Below are 16,772 nucleotides of genomic sequence, written 5' to 3'. Positions count from 1 at the left end.
AACAGGTTGACGGTGTTTAAAGGAACATCACGAGATAATGCGGACATGGGCAACGCAAAGGAAATCGTGAGAGAACACAAAAATCTGCCACTAGGACAGCTCCGGTGGTTTCAGTTCCATTGTTTTCTTGCACATTTTCACACCAATCATGGGTGGGCAGAGCAGGTTGTGTCCTAAACGCTCCGGAATGTATCGATCGATTTGAGCGGGCGATGATTAAAACGAGCTAATTTGTATGTACTAAATCGTCCACTCTGTGCCACACACACACACACACGCGCAAGCAAACACCCTCATAAACGCACACGAAGCGTAGTATCGGATGCGAATTCTTATGCCCGCAACGACAGATTTGTTGCGGCGGCAATGAAAACGGTTCAAGAAACGGTGGATCTTCCAATCATTAAGAAGAGGGACAAAAAGACACACACACACACACCACACCAACCACAACAGGCGTTTTGTTGGACAGTTCCGCGGACCGCCGGCCACTTTGCACAATTGTTTCGTCGTTGTTTTACGTACGGGGAATGTGACTGCAGTACCAAGACGGTCCGTTTCTTTTACGCACACGCACCACGGGACGGTGATGAACATGGGAGAACCGATACCGATTTAGTCTGGCGACACACCTGACGGTGACGAACGGTGGAATCAATTGCACCACGGGTGCCGTTTGCTGGTGCGACTGTCTTACCAATTCCTTCGGAGTCCACTTTGCCCGTAATGATACCGCAGCACAGGACCGGATCGCGTTTTCACAGCATATTTGCGGTACAGGTTGAAAAAATCATAACAAAACAATAACAATAATACGGTAGCAGTCACATGCACGCCACTTTTGACCGGCGGTAACGTTTGCTGGACGCACTATCATGGGTGACGCACAGTGGGTGCTTGTGCAAAAGGCACAACTCGAATCGGAACGGTGTGTGGTAACCTTGAATCTCATTTCCATTTTTTGCCGAGCGTTTGTTGGGTGGGAAATGTAAAAAAAAGAAAAAACAGAAATGTTATACGGTGCACTGCGATGTGCTGCTACTATACTAAGCCTGTGCTTTCACGGGCGCGTCACGTCCTATGTTCGAATCCCATCTTGTTAGATTCTGCGTACGATTTGCTATTGTAATACGCAATACGTTATTGGTAAAACGAATGAGAATAGGAATAAAAAGCAAAATACACGTACTGCAAAAGAAGCAAAACACAAATCCGGGCTAACGGGGGGAATTTAATTGATATTAAACAAGCACACACGATGAATGAGAGTGATATGGAAAATATGGAACCTTTTTGTAGTGAAACGGAAATGCAACAGATAACAGGAAACTGATATTTTAATTTTTTTCTCATTTCATAAAACTCTTTTTACACTCATTACTTTACTTTACATTACTTTATTTTCTCCTTTTTGACAGCAAACGCATGAAAGATCTGTAAAACAGACCAATGCTTCCCTTGTTATAACTGAACGCCAGTATCCATTCCGCACTGTTCCATGCCACTGATGACTCCATCTGAATCTTTTCACAGCCCGTGCGGTTCTTCCTTAAATCTTCATCTAACACACAAGAAACCAAAACATAAAACCTTTTTTGGCAGCGAGGATTGTGTGATGAACATTATTCAATGGTTTCACTTACCTTTCGAACTGACATCCACTGATGTTTCAGAGTATTTTACTCCAAAATTGGCCGCTTCAATCCTGCACTGCCTACGAACAAAGTTTGCCGACTGGAAAAGGATGGTTTGAATGTGTGTGTTCTTCATTTTCTTCTTCCTTTTTTCTGTTGTTCGTTGTGCTGTTTGATCGAAAATTGTTAAAGGATCGTTCGAATAGGCTTATTTAACACATCGATACATCCAACGAAAGTACTCAATGAGGAAACGATAAACAAGCGGAAGGCTCGGCACAAGTGGGACGAGTGTTTATAGTGAAGTGAACTCAAACACTGAGGAAGCTGTAGTGTACCATTCCGTTTATAGCCGGGAAGTTGCATCGTGGTGTTTCGGTGTGTTTGTGTGTTTTGAGGATATGCATTCAATACGGACACACGATATTGTACGATCGTATGACGGTATCAACGGGCCAATCGGGAAACGACGTGATCTTACGACCAGAGCCAACCACAAGCTCCGCGATGCGCTGGATATAGCGCACGTTAGGTAGAGCGCGACAACAATGACGCCCGCTAGTAATGGATGTGGAAAATACCTATATTTTTGAGTTTTCCATCATTTTTGGAGCAAGTGTGTAAAGCCGCAAAGGAGATTTTTTACAGCGTTCGCCTATTTGTACGGTTTTGAAACTCAGTTTCAAAGATTATTCATATAAGTATTTATTTTATTTGTTTTGGCTAGTCATAAGTAGAAAAAATTGAAAGTGTTCTGGTTCTAGATGTTATTCTAGACGCGTCCAAAGAGCCTCGGTAGCGCACATTTCGTCGCTCGATCAACATTTTGCTGTGCCGACGGTGGCGTACACTGTCGACCGTCCAATCTCGAGCATGTTGTTATTCTTTGTGTTTTTTGTTTTGTTTTGTTCGTGCTACTTTTGTAGCCGCTGTCCACAAGAACCTCATTTATGGTTCTATCGAACATGGATGATGGAGAGTAAATAGTAAGGGAAGCACGCTTTCAAAGAAGATTAGTCATATTAGTATTTATTTTATTTGTTTTTGCTACTCATAAGTAGAAAAAATCGAAATGTAATAGTAACACATAGTAATATTAGTATTTATTTTATTTGTTTTTGCTACTCATAAGTAGAAAAAATCGAAATGTTAGAGACTTGATCCAGCATTTCCCATAAGGCTCAAGCTGATGCTTCTTATATATTTTCCAATGAGTAGTTCTTTATCATTATTACGATTAGACTTTTCGGTAGATTGACGTAATGTAAAGAAAGAAAAGATTCTTTCTCGATATTCTGTGTTCTGGTTCTAGATGTTATTCTAGACGCGTCCAAAGAGCCTCGGAAGCGCACATTTCGTCTCTCGATCAACATTTTGCTGTGCCGACGGTGGCGTACACTGCTGAACCCTCCCATTCAGAAAGCGCGCTGTTTATTTACCCATTCAAGCTGTTTGCTTCGTCAGGCTGTATTTTTGCTGGCGCACCAGAATGCATCAAATAAAGCAGTGTTTTTATGCTATTCGTGCTTTTAAAATGGTATTAATACCGTTAATAACATGTGCTCTACCCGAAATGTGAAGTGTTTCCTTGTTCCCTGAGGTGAAGTTTTCCCTTAATTTAAAGTTTAATTAAGCGGGAAAATAATGAAAATAAGCATGCCTCCAGGTTTTGGCGCTTCGGCGGAAAAAAATCATGTCAAATTCATGGAAACGACTTTGAGTTAAGCCTGTATATCAATTGCAACGGAAACTAGAAACGCCACCCCAATTACTATGAAAATTAATTTTCATAAAGTGGCGGTGTAAATTTTGAAATAACTGTAGAAATATTAATTTTGAATGTTCTTCGTAAAGTGGAAATAAGTATTCTAAAAATTCATTTTAAAAAAGTCATTTTATAAATAATCTTTCAACAAACGCTTCACAGTATAACAGCCAACCGATGCCAATAGGTGGTGGACTCGTCATCAAATGCCAAGGTAAACCCAGTGCAGCTGGGATTTACGAATGTTAGCCAAGACACATTTGTAAAAGGTCGTTTTTGGTTCGTGTCTAAGCTAAACAAAACTAACGGGTGCATTAAATCAGAAATTCAAACAGTAACGCAGATGGCTATAAATTCCTAAACACACCAAAACGTTTTGGTGTGTTTGGGATAGCTGGCGAAAAATAACAAATCATACAAATAACACACCCTGGTTGGTTTCGGTTTAATTCATCAATTCATTTTATACGTTCCAACTATGTTCAGTTTGTTGTTTTACAAACAAATGTAGTTTTGTGATTTCCTAATTTTTTTTTTCCTGTACCATCCACTTGTCGAAGCCAGATTGGCATTTCCCAACATAACTATCCTTCCTTTCCAACAATTACGACACGTGCATTGATCACTTGCATCGTCTCACACACCACGTTCCAAAACTACCTTTTGGACCCGATAGTCGCCAATTCGATACGATTGCTCCAAATAACGAGTTTTGCTAAAGATTTGCTACGACGAATGATAAGATTATTCCGGAAGGTAAGGAGAAGGCTGAAAAGCATTTCGCCTTTCCCCGCCCCGTTTCGTTACGGTTTCACACAAACACCGTTGCTAGTGCATTTTGAGTACAAAGATTTTGTGTTGGGTGTTGCTTTACAGCGTGCGACTTTACGAACTAAAAGCATTGTTTGGTAAACGAATTGACTAGCTGTTTTATCTAGTAGCTTACCGAGAACGTTGGCTTTTGGCGTTCGAAAATACTCTATACTAAGTTGTTGGCGATTGTAGCCGCTCTCATATACAGTGGCAATAGATGTACTGTTAAAACGGATACGAAATATCGGTCATTTTGTCTTCTCACCGATACACCCGTCCCATAGTGTGGCTAAGGAAGGTAGTGTTACATTTTAGCGGAAGTAGTAAGGGGGTTTGTTTTGCCGTCTCGGTTTCATTCATCAGTCTTCATTTTGTAACACATGTACATATTGTTTGTGGGATTGGGGTTTTCTGGTTTGTCCTGTTGCCGGTTAATACTAGATACTTTCGTTTTTGTTTCACGCAAACATTTTCAACATTCGGGACGAAGGGGTGGCAATGCACTTCCGCTTCTTTTAGATTGCTAATTCACGGGTCAGACTACCAACGCGGGAGTCGTCGAGTTGCTAAACACATTTAAAAGGACATGTTCGCTTCCGAGAGGGAGGGCGAAACGATGCCGATATCGATTGGAAAGAAAGAGAACATCGAATCCTACGCTAATACGGTTGGGATTGAATAAATGCAACAACGGCTTAATGCAAAGTTGTCCGGAGTACAATAAACGCGATCTACAATCGATGAAATTTTCTATGGCAATTGAGCATGAGTCTGTCCTTGTTTTTCTAACGAGCCGTTCCGCTACGTGAACACTAGTTCCACGCATACTCATTCAACGATAAAGAGGAAGTCAGAGGCTTGAGTGGCACTGGGCGGTTAAAGGTAAAGGTAGGCAAATCTAACAACGGTTTCCTTCGGAATCGAGTGATTATGCTACGGTAGCGGTATATGAGAAATGAGTGTACAGCTACGCGTAAATCTAGAATCGATCGCATTCGTTTACGTACACCCAACAAATGGAAAGCGCTATTCGTCCTCTTTCGATTAGCTACCAACTACGGTCGATCGGGTTTGTTCAGGGGTTTACACTACACTAAGAACGTCGCAGAGCGATACAGCCAACCTGCTCCGACGATAGAATGTACATTGGCCAGCGGGTTTAGCTTCCGGCGCTGCCTAGAGCGCCGTCCGTTCGTCGTACACGACCACTGCATCCTGATCGGTGGCGAGCGGCAGTGCGGCTAGATTTTGCGACCGTGACCGGCACAGGGCAATAATGGCGGCCTCATCGTTGCGCATCCGGTTGCGTCGTTTTTTACTAAAGTTCACCTAAAAGCAAGCGCAAGCGTATGGTTAGAGCGAAAGGGAATCTGTTTTGCATCTGCTCGCCGGTGCGTACCTTTGCGTACAGCTCCTCCAGATCGTCCGCATTCGATAGTGGGCGCTGTTTGTTTTTACCCCACGATGGTAAGGAGCGTGTCCGGTAGGTGGTATTTGTGTCACCATCGTTGTCATCGTCGATCACTGTGGAAAGAGACAGGGATACGGTTGGGATGTGTAAATAAATCGATTCTTAAAGGGCTGGGGGAGTCTTACCTCCACTGGAAGCGTATAGTGGATTGATTGCCCACATCGACTTGTGCAGCTGTGTGTGCACCAGTTGACTTTGCGGCGACTGACGGTTATGCCCTGAGGAGGATTGGTGATGCTGATGTTGCAACTGTTGCTGTTGATGGTGTTGGTGATGATGCTCCCTAAAATAAAAAAAAATCCTATCAGTTCAGTATCATGCCAATGCAATAGCAAATTTCATTCGTTCAACAACCTTTGCTGTTGATGATGTTGCTGCTGATGTTGTTGATAGTGAAGGTACTGTTGTTGTTGTTGTTGCTGTTGCGTTGAAGGATGATGATAGTACTGATGCTGATTATACGGGCTGTACTGCTGCTGTCCGTGCACGTGATGGCTGTGTAGCTGTACGTGCTGCTGTTGCTGTTGTTGCTGCTGCTGCTGTTGATGATGATGATGCTGCTGATTGTATTGTTGCTGCTGTTGCTGGTAATGTATGCATTGGTGTTGATGGTGCTGCTGCTGCTGCTGTTGTTGCGCATGATGGTGATGATGTGCGTACTGCTGGGAAGCGTACTGCTGTGGCGAACTGCCATACTTTACGTGGCTATAGTCCTGCCCACCGGATGCCATGGTGCACTGCTGGTTCGGGGCGTGTGTGACGGTGCTGCAGGTATGATGGGCACAACCGCCAGCGGGATGGGAAGCATGGTGTAGCGAACTGTTGCTACCACTAGCGGCGGTGTGCTGCGGGGTGTTGGTGGTCGTGCTGTTGGAGGGCGGCGGAGGGGCACTGTACTGTGGTGGGCAGATGCCGATCGAGAGGGGCATCACTAGTTGGTTCGAGTCGCTGCTGGTACACGATTTGGCAACAATCGAGCTCTGGGAAGCTGTAAAGGTAGAAATATCATAACATTTTTAGTACCATTGGAAACTACCAATAAATACATGTATATAAAATTATTCAACATTAGAAAATTCTCCAAACGTATAAACAGCGATACGAATTTTCTCAACATCATCACAAAAGAAGCAAAGAAATATTCAAGTGCAATTTTCGAACTTTTATTTCATCAACGTGCAAAAAAAAAACAAGTTCAAACTCGATTCCAACTGCTTAATGATAGAAACGATTACATCCAATCTCGTCGGCTGATGAAAGTTGGGAACACTTCCCATATTCTGTCTTAAGCATTCCCCAGAGAAAGGAACGCAGGAAAGTTACATCTACGCAACCTAAATCGTTGACAATCAATAATTTAACGATTTATCTTGTGGTATAGCTCTAGTTATTACTTCAGAGAGCCCCTGTTAATTAAAATTCCTTCATTCAAAAAATATCGAAGAACAAAAACTTAAATAATGGCTGACCACTATCAGCTAAGAAATTGGATCAAGTAGATCTTGACCTGTTGGAGATTGGATGTAAACGGAGATTGAGGAAAGCAATCCTAGACCAAGCTTTCCGGTAGCGGAGATCTGACCATGTCATTACAAGGTGGTATACTATGAGTGGGCCAAGATAAAGAAGATCGTCTATTACCAAAACCATTATCACCTTTCAAAGGACATATTGTTCTTTAAAAATGCTTCCTGTTATACATAGTACATCGTACGATGAATGTATATCCGATGTACGTAATATCCTTCCCGGTGTCTGCTTGATCGAGGATCGGCTCTAAAGATAATTATCTCGAGTTAAAGCCAATATTTCCCCAGGAAGCATACGTCTCATGGAAAAGGCAAAAACGCCTTAACGATTGATACTAAAGATAAAGATAATCTTCAGCTAGCAGTAGTTTTATTATTGGTACTGCTTGCATTCGTTACATTCTACGCAAGCATTTACCAAGTCCTACCACTGCACAGTGGGGAGTTAACGAGCAAAAACTATTAAAACCTAAGATCGTTTTTTTTTACAAAACCAAAGACAGTTTTTGAAACTATCACATAAAAATTAGAAATTCCAAAAGTGAAATATTTTTTGTGTCTTCTTATGTCTACTTTACTATCTATGAACGTCCAAAGCTGGATGTTACGGAAAAAAATACAAAACTCGGTTGAAAAAGTATCGATTTCAAACTGTTACGTTTCAAAAAGCTATAGCAATATGTTTCTGATTGACACTTCTACGGAAATATTTTTTTTTTTAGATTATGCTTAAATGATATTTCGAAGTATCCAATCATAATTACTGTCAATAGCACTGATAAGATAAAAAGCAGCTCGTTATTTAATAACATTTTCGTGTTGGACATGATGCCATTTTAAAACTTCGCAAAAATGCGAACTATCAATTGTTGTAGGTTTTAGTCCTATAGTTTCTCTTTCATACAAGCATTCATCTGCTCGAATTTGCTCCATTTTATAACATTAAAGTTTTTGTAAGATAGTTTTTTTTTACGCTACTAGGCGACTCCATTCGTCTTGTACCAGGGCTCATAATGAATAAAAGGCTTGTAATAAAGGCCCAAAAAATATGAAAAAAATACACAAAGAAATTAAATTTTATTTTATTATTAAATTATTTCAACATTGCTTTTATCTATTCCTTCAAATTTTAAATAAATTGCAAAAAACGAAACTTAATATACTGTAAAAAGTATAGTATAACATAGAGTAGTTTAGGATCCACTTTTTGGGAGATTTAGGGAGTCATTCATCCGCGATGTAAACAAAAGGTCAATTAACTATTAACTTTTGTTTCAGAAGTGCCTCTTGTTGAAGAAGAAATAAAAAATCATGCTATTACTTATTTTTCAACAAACAAAATATTCCCCTTTGGGCGATAGTTTTCGTCCGACATTCGTTCGAAACTGCCCACTGTGCATTGCTTTATCTTCGCGTTTATCCTAAGGTGTTTTGGAACGCTGAACGGGACGCTATGGCTCAACATTTCTTCAAACGTTAGATTGATTTAAAATTAAGTAAAAACATAAAATTTGGTAAGTCACTATATAGATTTTTTCATTGCTTCTAATATTTCTATAAAAAAAACTATACGTTCATATAAATTTAAAACTGATTTCAAGAATTCATTATAAATATTACGAATACGTACCGTGTCCGTTATTGGCGGTGGTTGTGTAGTAGCTCGAGTTGAGCAGTTTGCGCGTCCGTGGCTGTACCCAGCAGCAGAAGAACAGTGTCGCTAGGATCAGTATCAGTATCACGACCGTTCCGATCAATATACCCCAGATCAGCGTCGGTAGGCCCCAGATCGACTTTGCCGCGGTGGCCTCAATCGGATACATTCGTGCGGTTAGCGTCACCGATTGCTGGTACAGTCCAGTGGTCGTGTTGAGCAGCAGCACATCCTCTGGCCCTGGAATGACACAAAATGGAAGGCTGCGTTAGTTTAGCTCTGCTTCGATTGAAAATACTCTCTTATCCCTTTTGCGCCTTAACAGCGTATAGAATCGACACGGGAAAACTTCACATCGCAACTCGAAGCTACCTGGCAGGACGACGAAATCATCCGTCTGTACGACGGTCGTCAGGACGGTGGGTGAGGTTGCGGCGGGCATTGATGAGCTCATTTCGGACCCATTGTTAAAGCCGCTCGAAGGCCGATATCTGACCGACGGTACGGTTACCGGATAAACGCGAGCCTCATGCAGCACGGTCGACCCGGCTAGACGGTCCAACTTGTTCAGCAATCCGGCACCAACTCCTGCTACCGACACCGTGGGTGTCTGCGTCGTTGGCGGGCCAACGAATGGTCCGGCCATGATGCAAAGGTGGAAACCCTTCGAACAGGGTGGGGGTTCGTCGCTTACAATGCACGCAGTTTTATCACTTGTTCAGTACAGAACGAGAGTCAGTAGACGGCGACACTCACCACAGAAAGTCACCACACACACACACACACACACACACACTGGACACAACACGCTCGTAGTACGGGCAGGCGTCAGTGAGAGGACACTTCAGATGCTGGCTTGTGTTAAAATTGCTAAAAATCTTCTCTCCGCAACACCGTACCGTAGATCGTTTAGGAAATGAAACCACAGAATGGGATTGAACAAATAAACAAACAAGAAGGAAAAAAAAACAATCCCCCCCACCCAGTCCAAATCGAAAGCGAAAGCTGGACACAGCTGTTAAGCCAACAAACCGAACATCATTTTTCACTCGCCAGCACTGGCTGGGCTGTGGGCGCTTTGCTGGGAAATCGGACCATCTCCGGGCCAAATCAAGCGACGGAAATGAAACGAGATGTGAACAGTTTTGTGATTGAATTATCAAACACCCGCTGCCCGATTCGGTGCGGATCCAACCCGACCGTCCACCCTGGCTGTGGGAGGTAAACGCTCATTCGGCCCGTTGCAATGGCGTCACACACGCTTTATGTTAATAGACCGCCCCACCCCTCCAACTTCAATTAGTGCACGCGGAAGACGGCATGGCCCGTATGGAAAACGCAAAAAACACATTACAGTGTACTCATTTTGCTGCCATCGGTGGATCCGACTACCAATTGCTGCGTTGGTCAACAGGTTGAATTGCGAAGAACGATAGTGTACGGCCCGAAAAGACGTCCCCGAGCGTCCAGCAGTCACGTCGCCGGGAAGGGGTTTCCTTTTTAAGAAACGAGCACAGACTGTGGTCAGTGTCAGGGGGGGGTTTTGGACAATACCATACTCCGTGTTCAATGTTGTGCGGACGATCTACACAAACGCGTGCGCTGGGAAGTTCACGGTCAATCTTTGCACGCGGCCATTATTCATGATTCACGATTGATTTACCCATGAGCTCATCAGTATTAGGGCTTAATTTAACCGGCTGTAGTCTCAATTATGCTGATGGTTTGGTTATTGATCGTTACGGAGGACGTTTTACAGCACAACGCACGTCTTTTAAATGTTTATAATTGCATTTAAATTATGCTTTGTTCGTGTGGGAAGAATGAATTCTAGCACTTGATTGTAAGAGTTTTCTGAATAGATAGTTTCTCCTTCAAATATTCACATCCCTATCTTATTAACACCACCTCTCCAAAGTAGTTAAAGTATTCCGTAATAACGTACACTAAGCTTAAAAATATAATATTAAATTAATGCTTTGAAATACTTTGCAACACAGCTGAATAGCAACCCTTTGCCTAACTGAAGAAATTATAAACTCTGCGGCTCAGATACTTCAAACATACATGAATTTATACTATTTCAGTCAGCAATTCTTCTAATTAACACTAGAACTACCAAACGTTTTAAGCGTTTTTCCATTGATGATCACTCCACAAACAATTTCAAAGCCCTGGATTATGTTTTACTACATATTTGAGAACACACTGCAGAAAAGATATGTAAAAGTGATGCATCAACTAAGGTAGAATTGTTTTACCTCAAACATTAATGTGATAAAAATGAAGCATTCCAGTAAAAATGACTGATTCTAGCGTTAAGTATTGTGTATTAATATGTGAAAGAAAACATGTTGTTAACCTTCTTTAATTCCCTCTTCTTGGTTTTCGATTTATATGTTCCAATATTACAAAGAATTTACGTACTTTTGAGTAGTCTTATACTAGCTACTTTTCTTGAGCTTTTTCAGTGTGTTAATATTATTATAGATCTATCCCTGTGATCGAAGTTAGAGTTAGTCGAAGTGAACATCAAGTTACTTTGACCGTAAATACTTGCAATGGAAGAATCGGTTCAGCCTAAATTTGAATTAAGAGCATGGAAAGTCCAAACGTTTGCTTAAATTTTATAAACTAACAACATCTAGTCCGTCAAGGACTAGATTAGTACATCTTCCTTCATAATATTTTTTAAAAATTTGATTTCTTATGATATTTGGCGAACTCGCAACGGGTATCGCAAATTCTTACTGTTTGCTTTTTTCAGAATTCCAACCAATTCGTGTGTGATAACTTGTGCGCTTTTCCAATACATATATTGATGTACTCTCTTGTATGTGTAGCTTCTGGTTTTGGCACACCCTTTAAATGTAATCTGAAAACCACATCTCGAAATACAAAATGGTATGTTAAGACAGCGAAGTGGTAAGAAACGAAAAGAAACAAAATTCTATTATATTATTCCGTAAAAAAGAAAACTTGAAGAAGACAATTTGTACAGACATAGCGGAGGTTGCGAGGGAAAAAGCTTCTTTAGATTTCCACAAGAACCATAAAAAAATTGTGACAGACATTTGTGAAAGCATTAATCGTCCTTCTTCCGAGACAAGCTTTTCTTATAATTAAGACACTGGCTTTTTACCCCCTTTTTTGCACTCCTCCCAAAAGCAACCGACACAAAACTATGTCACATTCTTATTTTCAACCCAAATTGAAACCTCGCCACCCTCCACCTTCGAAACCGCAGCATCATGCTGGATAAGCTGCATGCTATCGTTTCCCCCTACATACACACAGTGGAAACAACAATGATCTTCTTTCACTGTTGTACCTTGAGTTTTTCAGCATGGCAACACGGTGGATGTGGCTCCAGAATGCCACACAATGTGCCGCGGAGTGCAGGATGTTCTGGCTGTGCTGGTGTTTTCGTTTATTCACCCATTAGGGATTCTAGTTTCTTGCTAAAAACCATCCAGCCAACCAAGTAGCGTGAAACGCGTTGACCCACATCGCCGCGTGCTAGGCACAAAACGTAAACGAAGGCCCCTTGGTACGAACGGGTGGTGTCTGTGGTTTCGGTGAAAAATATTTGCCTACCAAAACAATCCGTTGTTGGGCAACGGCGTACGCGGGAAATGATACATTAGTACATGTGCAAGATTACGTGCACATTACTGTCTCATCATTCTCCACTTTACGCCGGATTGCAGGTGCATTTATCTCTTGAGGTGCGCATAACTTCCCCACAAAACTGCACGCGTTAATGTGTACGTTTTTGCATCAACAAATTAACTGAAAGCATTTCTTCTCTCCTGACCGGGTTCGCTTCCATTTTGCAGGCACTCGTGGCCAATTAATGAGGGAAGGCGAGAATGTACGCTGCAGTATAAAATATTCTACTCATACGATACGGAACAACAGCAAAAAAAAAACTGTTTCAAACCAGGAACGTGAACGTATTCACCACACGTCATTCACCTCGTGCGGGTGAAAATTAAATGCGAATTTTCCACTCACTTCAATTACGCATCCGCTTTCTAGCCGAGACATTTCCCTCCAAAAGAAAAACTGTGAGTAACACATTAATTAAGGGCAAAAATTGTCACACGTTTAATTCAGCGCAAACCGTGCGGTACGGAATAGCAGCAATGCTGAAGGTAGAACGTGCGACTTGGATGAAGCATGTGGAACAAAATAGAAGCAAAATACCACAAATGTAAAAGCATCGCAGTAGCTTCAGTTTTCACTCCAACCGTAGCGTACGTTTCTTTTGGGTGTATTCAAACGTGTCTCATCAACACCCGGTAATGCCATGCTACGAAGGGAAGCTTAAACAGAATGGCAGTAGTGATTTTTCCTCCAATGCCACAATTCCTTCGCCTGCCCTAGTCTGCTTTACTGCTTCCTATTACCACGCTCCCAAGGGAATGCTTCGGCTTTTGATCTTCGCATTTGCCTCAAACGCAACGTCTAACGCCTTCGGGAGACGCTTGGGCTATGTTAGGCATTGAAGGGGAAAATTTTCCCACGCATCTTGAAGCACTAATGTGCGCTGGTATGTGTTTCATTGCTGTGATTTAAAAACGTGAAGGATGCGGAGGAGGATTATCCAATTTAGAATCCTTGTGCACTCATTAGCGGTCACTGCGAGGTTTCGAATAGACAGAAGTGAGCAGAAATAGTGAATGAGTTGGTAATGATCAAAGGCATATTTTGTGATTAGTGTATGACTTTCTATCATTACCATTCAATAGTTCAAGTTGTTTCCATAGAGGTCCTCTAACGATCATGTAATAAAAAACATGGTCACGTATTGATCGATGTAAAATCACATTTAATTAAAATTAGTTATGGAAACTCTTATGCTGTGTGAGCACCGAATTCCTGTCGTTCTCAGCGTGGGAAAATGAGTGTTTTCCCTTGTTTTCGTATTCCACTCTCACGCCCTGATTCTCTTGTCTGCTCCGACGCTCTCAGGCTTCCGTAGTTTTCCAGCGTAGCAGCCGAATTGAGTTTTCGCGTGTTCTCAATTTTCTCCATGTTGATGTGTTCCTTCGGTAGGTTGTAGATCGGATATTTTTTTTCATTAAATTCTATGCATGGAATATTTGGTAGCTGAGTTAGTAAATAGCACAAAAACTATGCAAAAAGATAAAAAACTTGTCGAAAATTCCTTTCTTTGTCGTATAAAACATTTGTTCTTAATTAATGTAATGTTTCAAAAAGTTGCCAGATTTGCTGAATAAACTAAATGCAAAGAAGGAAGGTAACTTTGTAACTTTGAAATGTAAATAATTTTACACGCGGATTCGATTTACGCAGAAATTCGAGATACGTTGATTTTCCCTCATTATCGCTCCAGATTATCGCGACTCACTATAATAGCGTATTGCGGGAACTGCCTGTACTATAATAACTTAATTGTAGTATGACATTATGAAAACTTTACAACGAAACGATCAACTATGATATGTTGATTTTAACGCGTTCTTGCAAGTGTTGATGCTATTGATAAGACCCAAATAAGACGGTTACCTAAAAACTCGACGCTATTCCAGAGGAAAGGGTATAAAGACATCTCCATCAAATATATTTAAGAGACCGTAAAAAAGACATGCGTGCAATGCTTTTGGTGATGGATGCCATATTTGTGACCACAACGGAAGCAACGACGAGTGGACGCTTTTGGTGGCCGTTTGATTATTGCGTTTAATTATAGCTCCACTAGGCATAATTTCAAACTTCGATTCCCAAAAGTAAATGGGAAAAAAGGTTGCCTTAAATGTGTTTGGAGATTAAGTATTCTAGATAGCGAGCAAAAACAACCGAAGCAATAGGGCCAGATCGTTTTTGTAATAGAAAAAAACAACAACCTCTCTTATAACAGTATTGTCGTTGCAGAAACATAAGAAACATAAGTATATGAAATATAAGTAATTGAAAATAATATTTATAAAAATATTTGTGAAAATAAATTAAACAATAAAATAAGCATGCCCGGGGTGCGAAAATTGTACCCATTGTTAATGTTGTTCATTGTTGTATTGTAATTGTTAAAGCCATTTGCAGCTGATAATAAGGCTAAAAGCCAAGATAATTATAATAAATAAAAGGTATAAAAAAATATAACATAAACTCGCTAGTAAAGAAAAAAACAAATGTCTCGAAGAAAAGGTAAAACGTTAACCAGTTAACCGCTTAGCCCGATAATGTCTCGGGCAACAAAATCGTAGCACTGTAGCGTGAGTAGTAGAGCGCAATAGTTGATTTGTCGTACTGCTTCAAAGCATACGCATATTTACTTGATATACGTTAAAATAATAGGATTATGTAAAGATTTTGAATAATGAGTTATTGGATTATCAACACTAAAATAAATTACAGGTCCCCAAATAAAAGTGTGACAGTTTTAGAAGCGAGAACTTAAAAAATTAAGTGAAACGATCAAAGGGTTACAAGAGGCTTGGTAAGATCAAGTTATAATCATATACGCTAGGAGCAAATGTCAACAAGGTAAATCATAACACGCCTAAAGCTATGCAAACTGCATTACAAAACCATCATGCATTTCTCAGCTGTTCTCAGACGTTTTACATTGTATTAATGAGTATTCTAAAAAAACAACAAATATCGAAACAATTAATGAGTAATTCTCTTTGTTTTACAGTACAGTACACAAATCTGTACACGTTTTCAAACCGGCATTGGTAGAGGAAGACATCCAACCATTCCGTCTATTTAACCACCTTTTACCTATGCCTGACCTCCCAGCACATGTATGGTATCTTGTACCTGTACCGAGTACGTACAATTTCACACCACTTTAAGGCTTGCAAATTTTTACCAACAGAAAATGATTTGATGAAACCAATGTTACGAGCAAGTGTGTAGAAACCTACATAAACTGGTATCTAAAGCCCAACACGCCCGCATCAGTTTTAAATCCCCCGTACCCCAAACTTTTACGAGACAATGTGCAGACTTCTAGCACGCCAAGTGAGGAACAACCAAAGTGGGGGAGCAAGAAGCAAAAACAACCTTCAGACGGCTTCCAGAACACCTTCGGGTATGGTTACGCACGTGTGAATTTCCATTTCGTCGAAAACAGCAACAAAACAGACCGTTTCTAGGTGGTGTAAAATTATTTTAAGACAACCTTTTAAAATCACCCGCAACTCCTTGGGAACTTCTGCAATGATCGAGAAGGGTCTTAGCAAAACGAGCTTACTTTCAACATATTTTTGCAATTAAAAGGAAAACCTTTCACGCCCGACCAAGAACGTCGAGTAGCCATTGCTTTAGTACGAAACCCATCTCCAAATGTTATTACGTCTAACGCCTTCTTTGTCACACTTGGCGTTAGCTTTAGCTGCCCCGATTGGATTGGTTAATTCACTTAATTCTCGGATTGTTCTAATCCTGCCACGGTGAATTCGATCGCAGCAAATACCTTTGAACACGCGTCAGTCGGCCGTTCGGCACAAACAAACAGGTTCTTGGTTGCTGGATCGCATCTGGGCAAAGCTTTTGGTCACCGATTGTGCGAGACAGTTCCGGTGGCTCGTTGGTTTTGTCACGAAACGGATGGAGGACGCTCTGCTCCAAACACCTGATTAGCTTCCATCCTTCCAACCAAAGATGGTGGCAGGTGACAGAAGGTCAAAGTGAATTGTATTATATGCCCGTCGACCCCCATCGCTCGTGGAAGGATAGCATTGTGTCGATGGCACACGCCGATCCAGGACGCAATGGTTTGCGACGGGTTGCGAGAAGGAAGGCTGGTGGTACACAATTTTACCACCTAATCCCGCTAATCCTATTACCGATTCGGTAGCAGTCACGGGGACAACTGAACCGAGTGCACTAAAGCAAAGCAATTTTGTCCGTTTTTCGCGACGCTTCTTCC

General features: G+C 41.3%; 1 protein-coding gene across 1 annotated transcript; it reads right to left on the bottom strand.

The window, feature by feature from the left end:
- Positions 1-5,388: 5,388 nt before the first annotated feature.
- LOC128708205 (G-box-binding factor-like) lies at positions 5,389-9,512 on the bottom strand. The gene is made up of 6 exons (XM_053803165.1): positions 9,239-9,512; positions 8,843-9,106; positions 6,038-6,671; positions 5,809-5,966; positions 5,612-5,736; positions 5,389-5,541 (listed from the first exon to the last, which is right to left on the bottom strand). Exons 1-6 carry the CDS (start codon positions 9,510-9,512, stop codon positions 5,389-5,391), a joined length of 1,608 nt encoding a protein of 535 aa, XP_053659140.1.
- Between the last annotated feature and the right edge of the window lie 7,260 nt (positions 9,513-16,772).

This window comes from Anopheles marshallii, chromosome 2 (assembly GCF_943734725.1).
Source record: "Anopheles marshallii chromosome 2, idAnoMarsDA_429_01, whole genome shotgun sequence".
NCBI classification, from domain to species: Eukaryota; Metazoa; Arthropoda; class Insecta; order Diptera; family Culicidae; genus Anopheles; species Anopheles marshallii.
The sequence above is the reverse complement of the archived record's forward strand: the minus strand, read 5'-3'. Positions and strand labels throughout refer to the sequence as shown.

Bases quoted from the DNA above. Each gene is read 5' to 3' on its own strand.
- LOC128708205 (XM_053803165.1), bottom strand. From the start codon at position 9,512: ATGGCCGGACCATTCGTTGGCCCGCCAACGACGCAGACACCCACGGTG. The intron at 5,967-6,037 runs GTTGTTGAACGA...TTTTTATTTTAG, and splicing joins CAACATCATCAACAGCAAAG to GGAGCATCATCACCAACACC. The intron at 5,737-5,808 runs GTAAGACTCCCC...CTCTTTCCACAG, and splicing joins ACTATACGCTTCCAGTGGAG to TGATCGACGATGACAACGAT.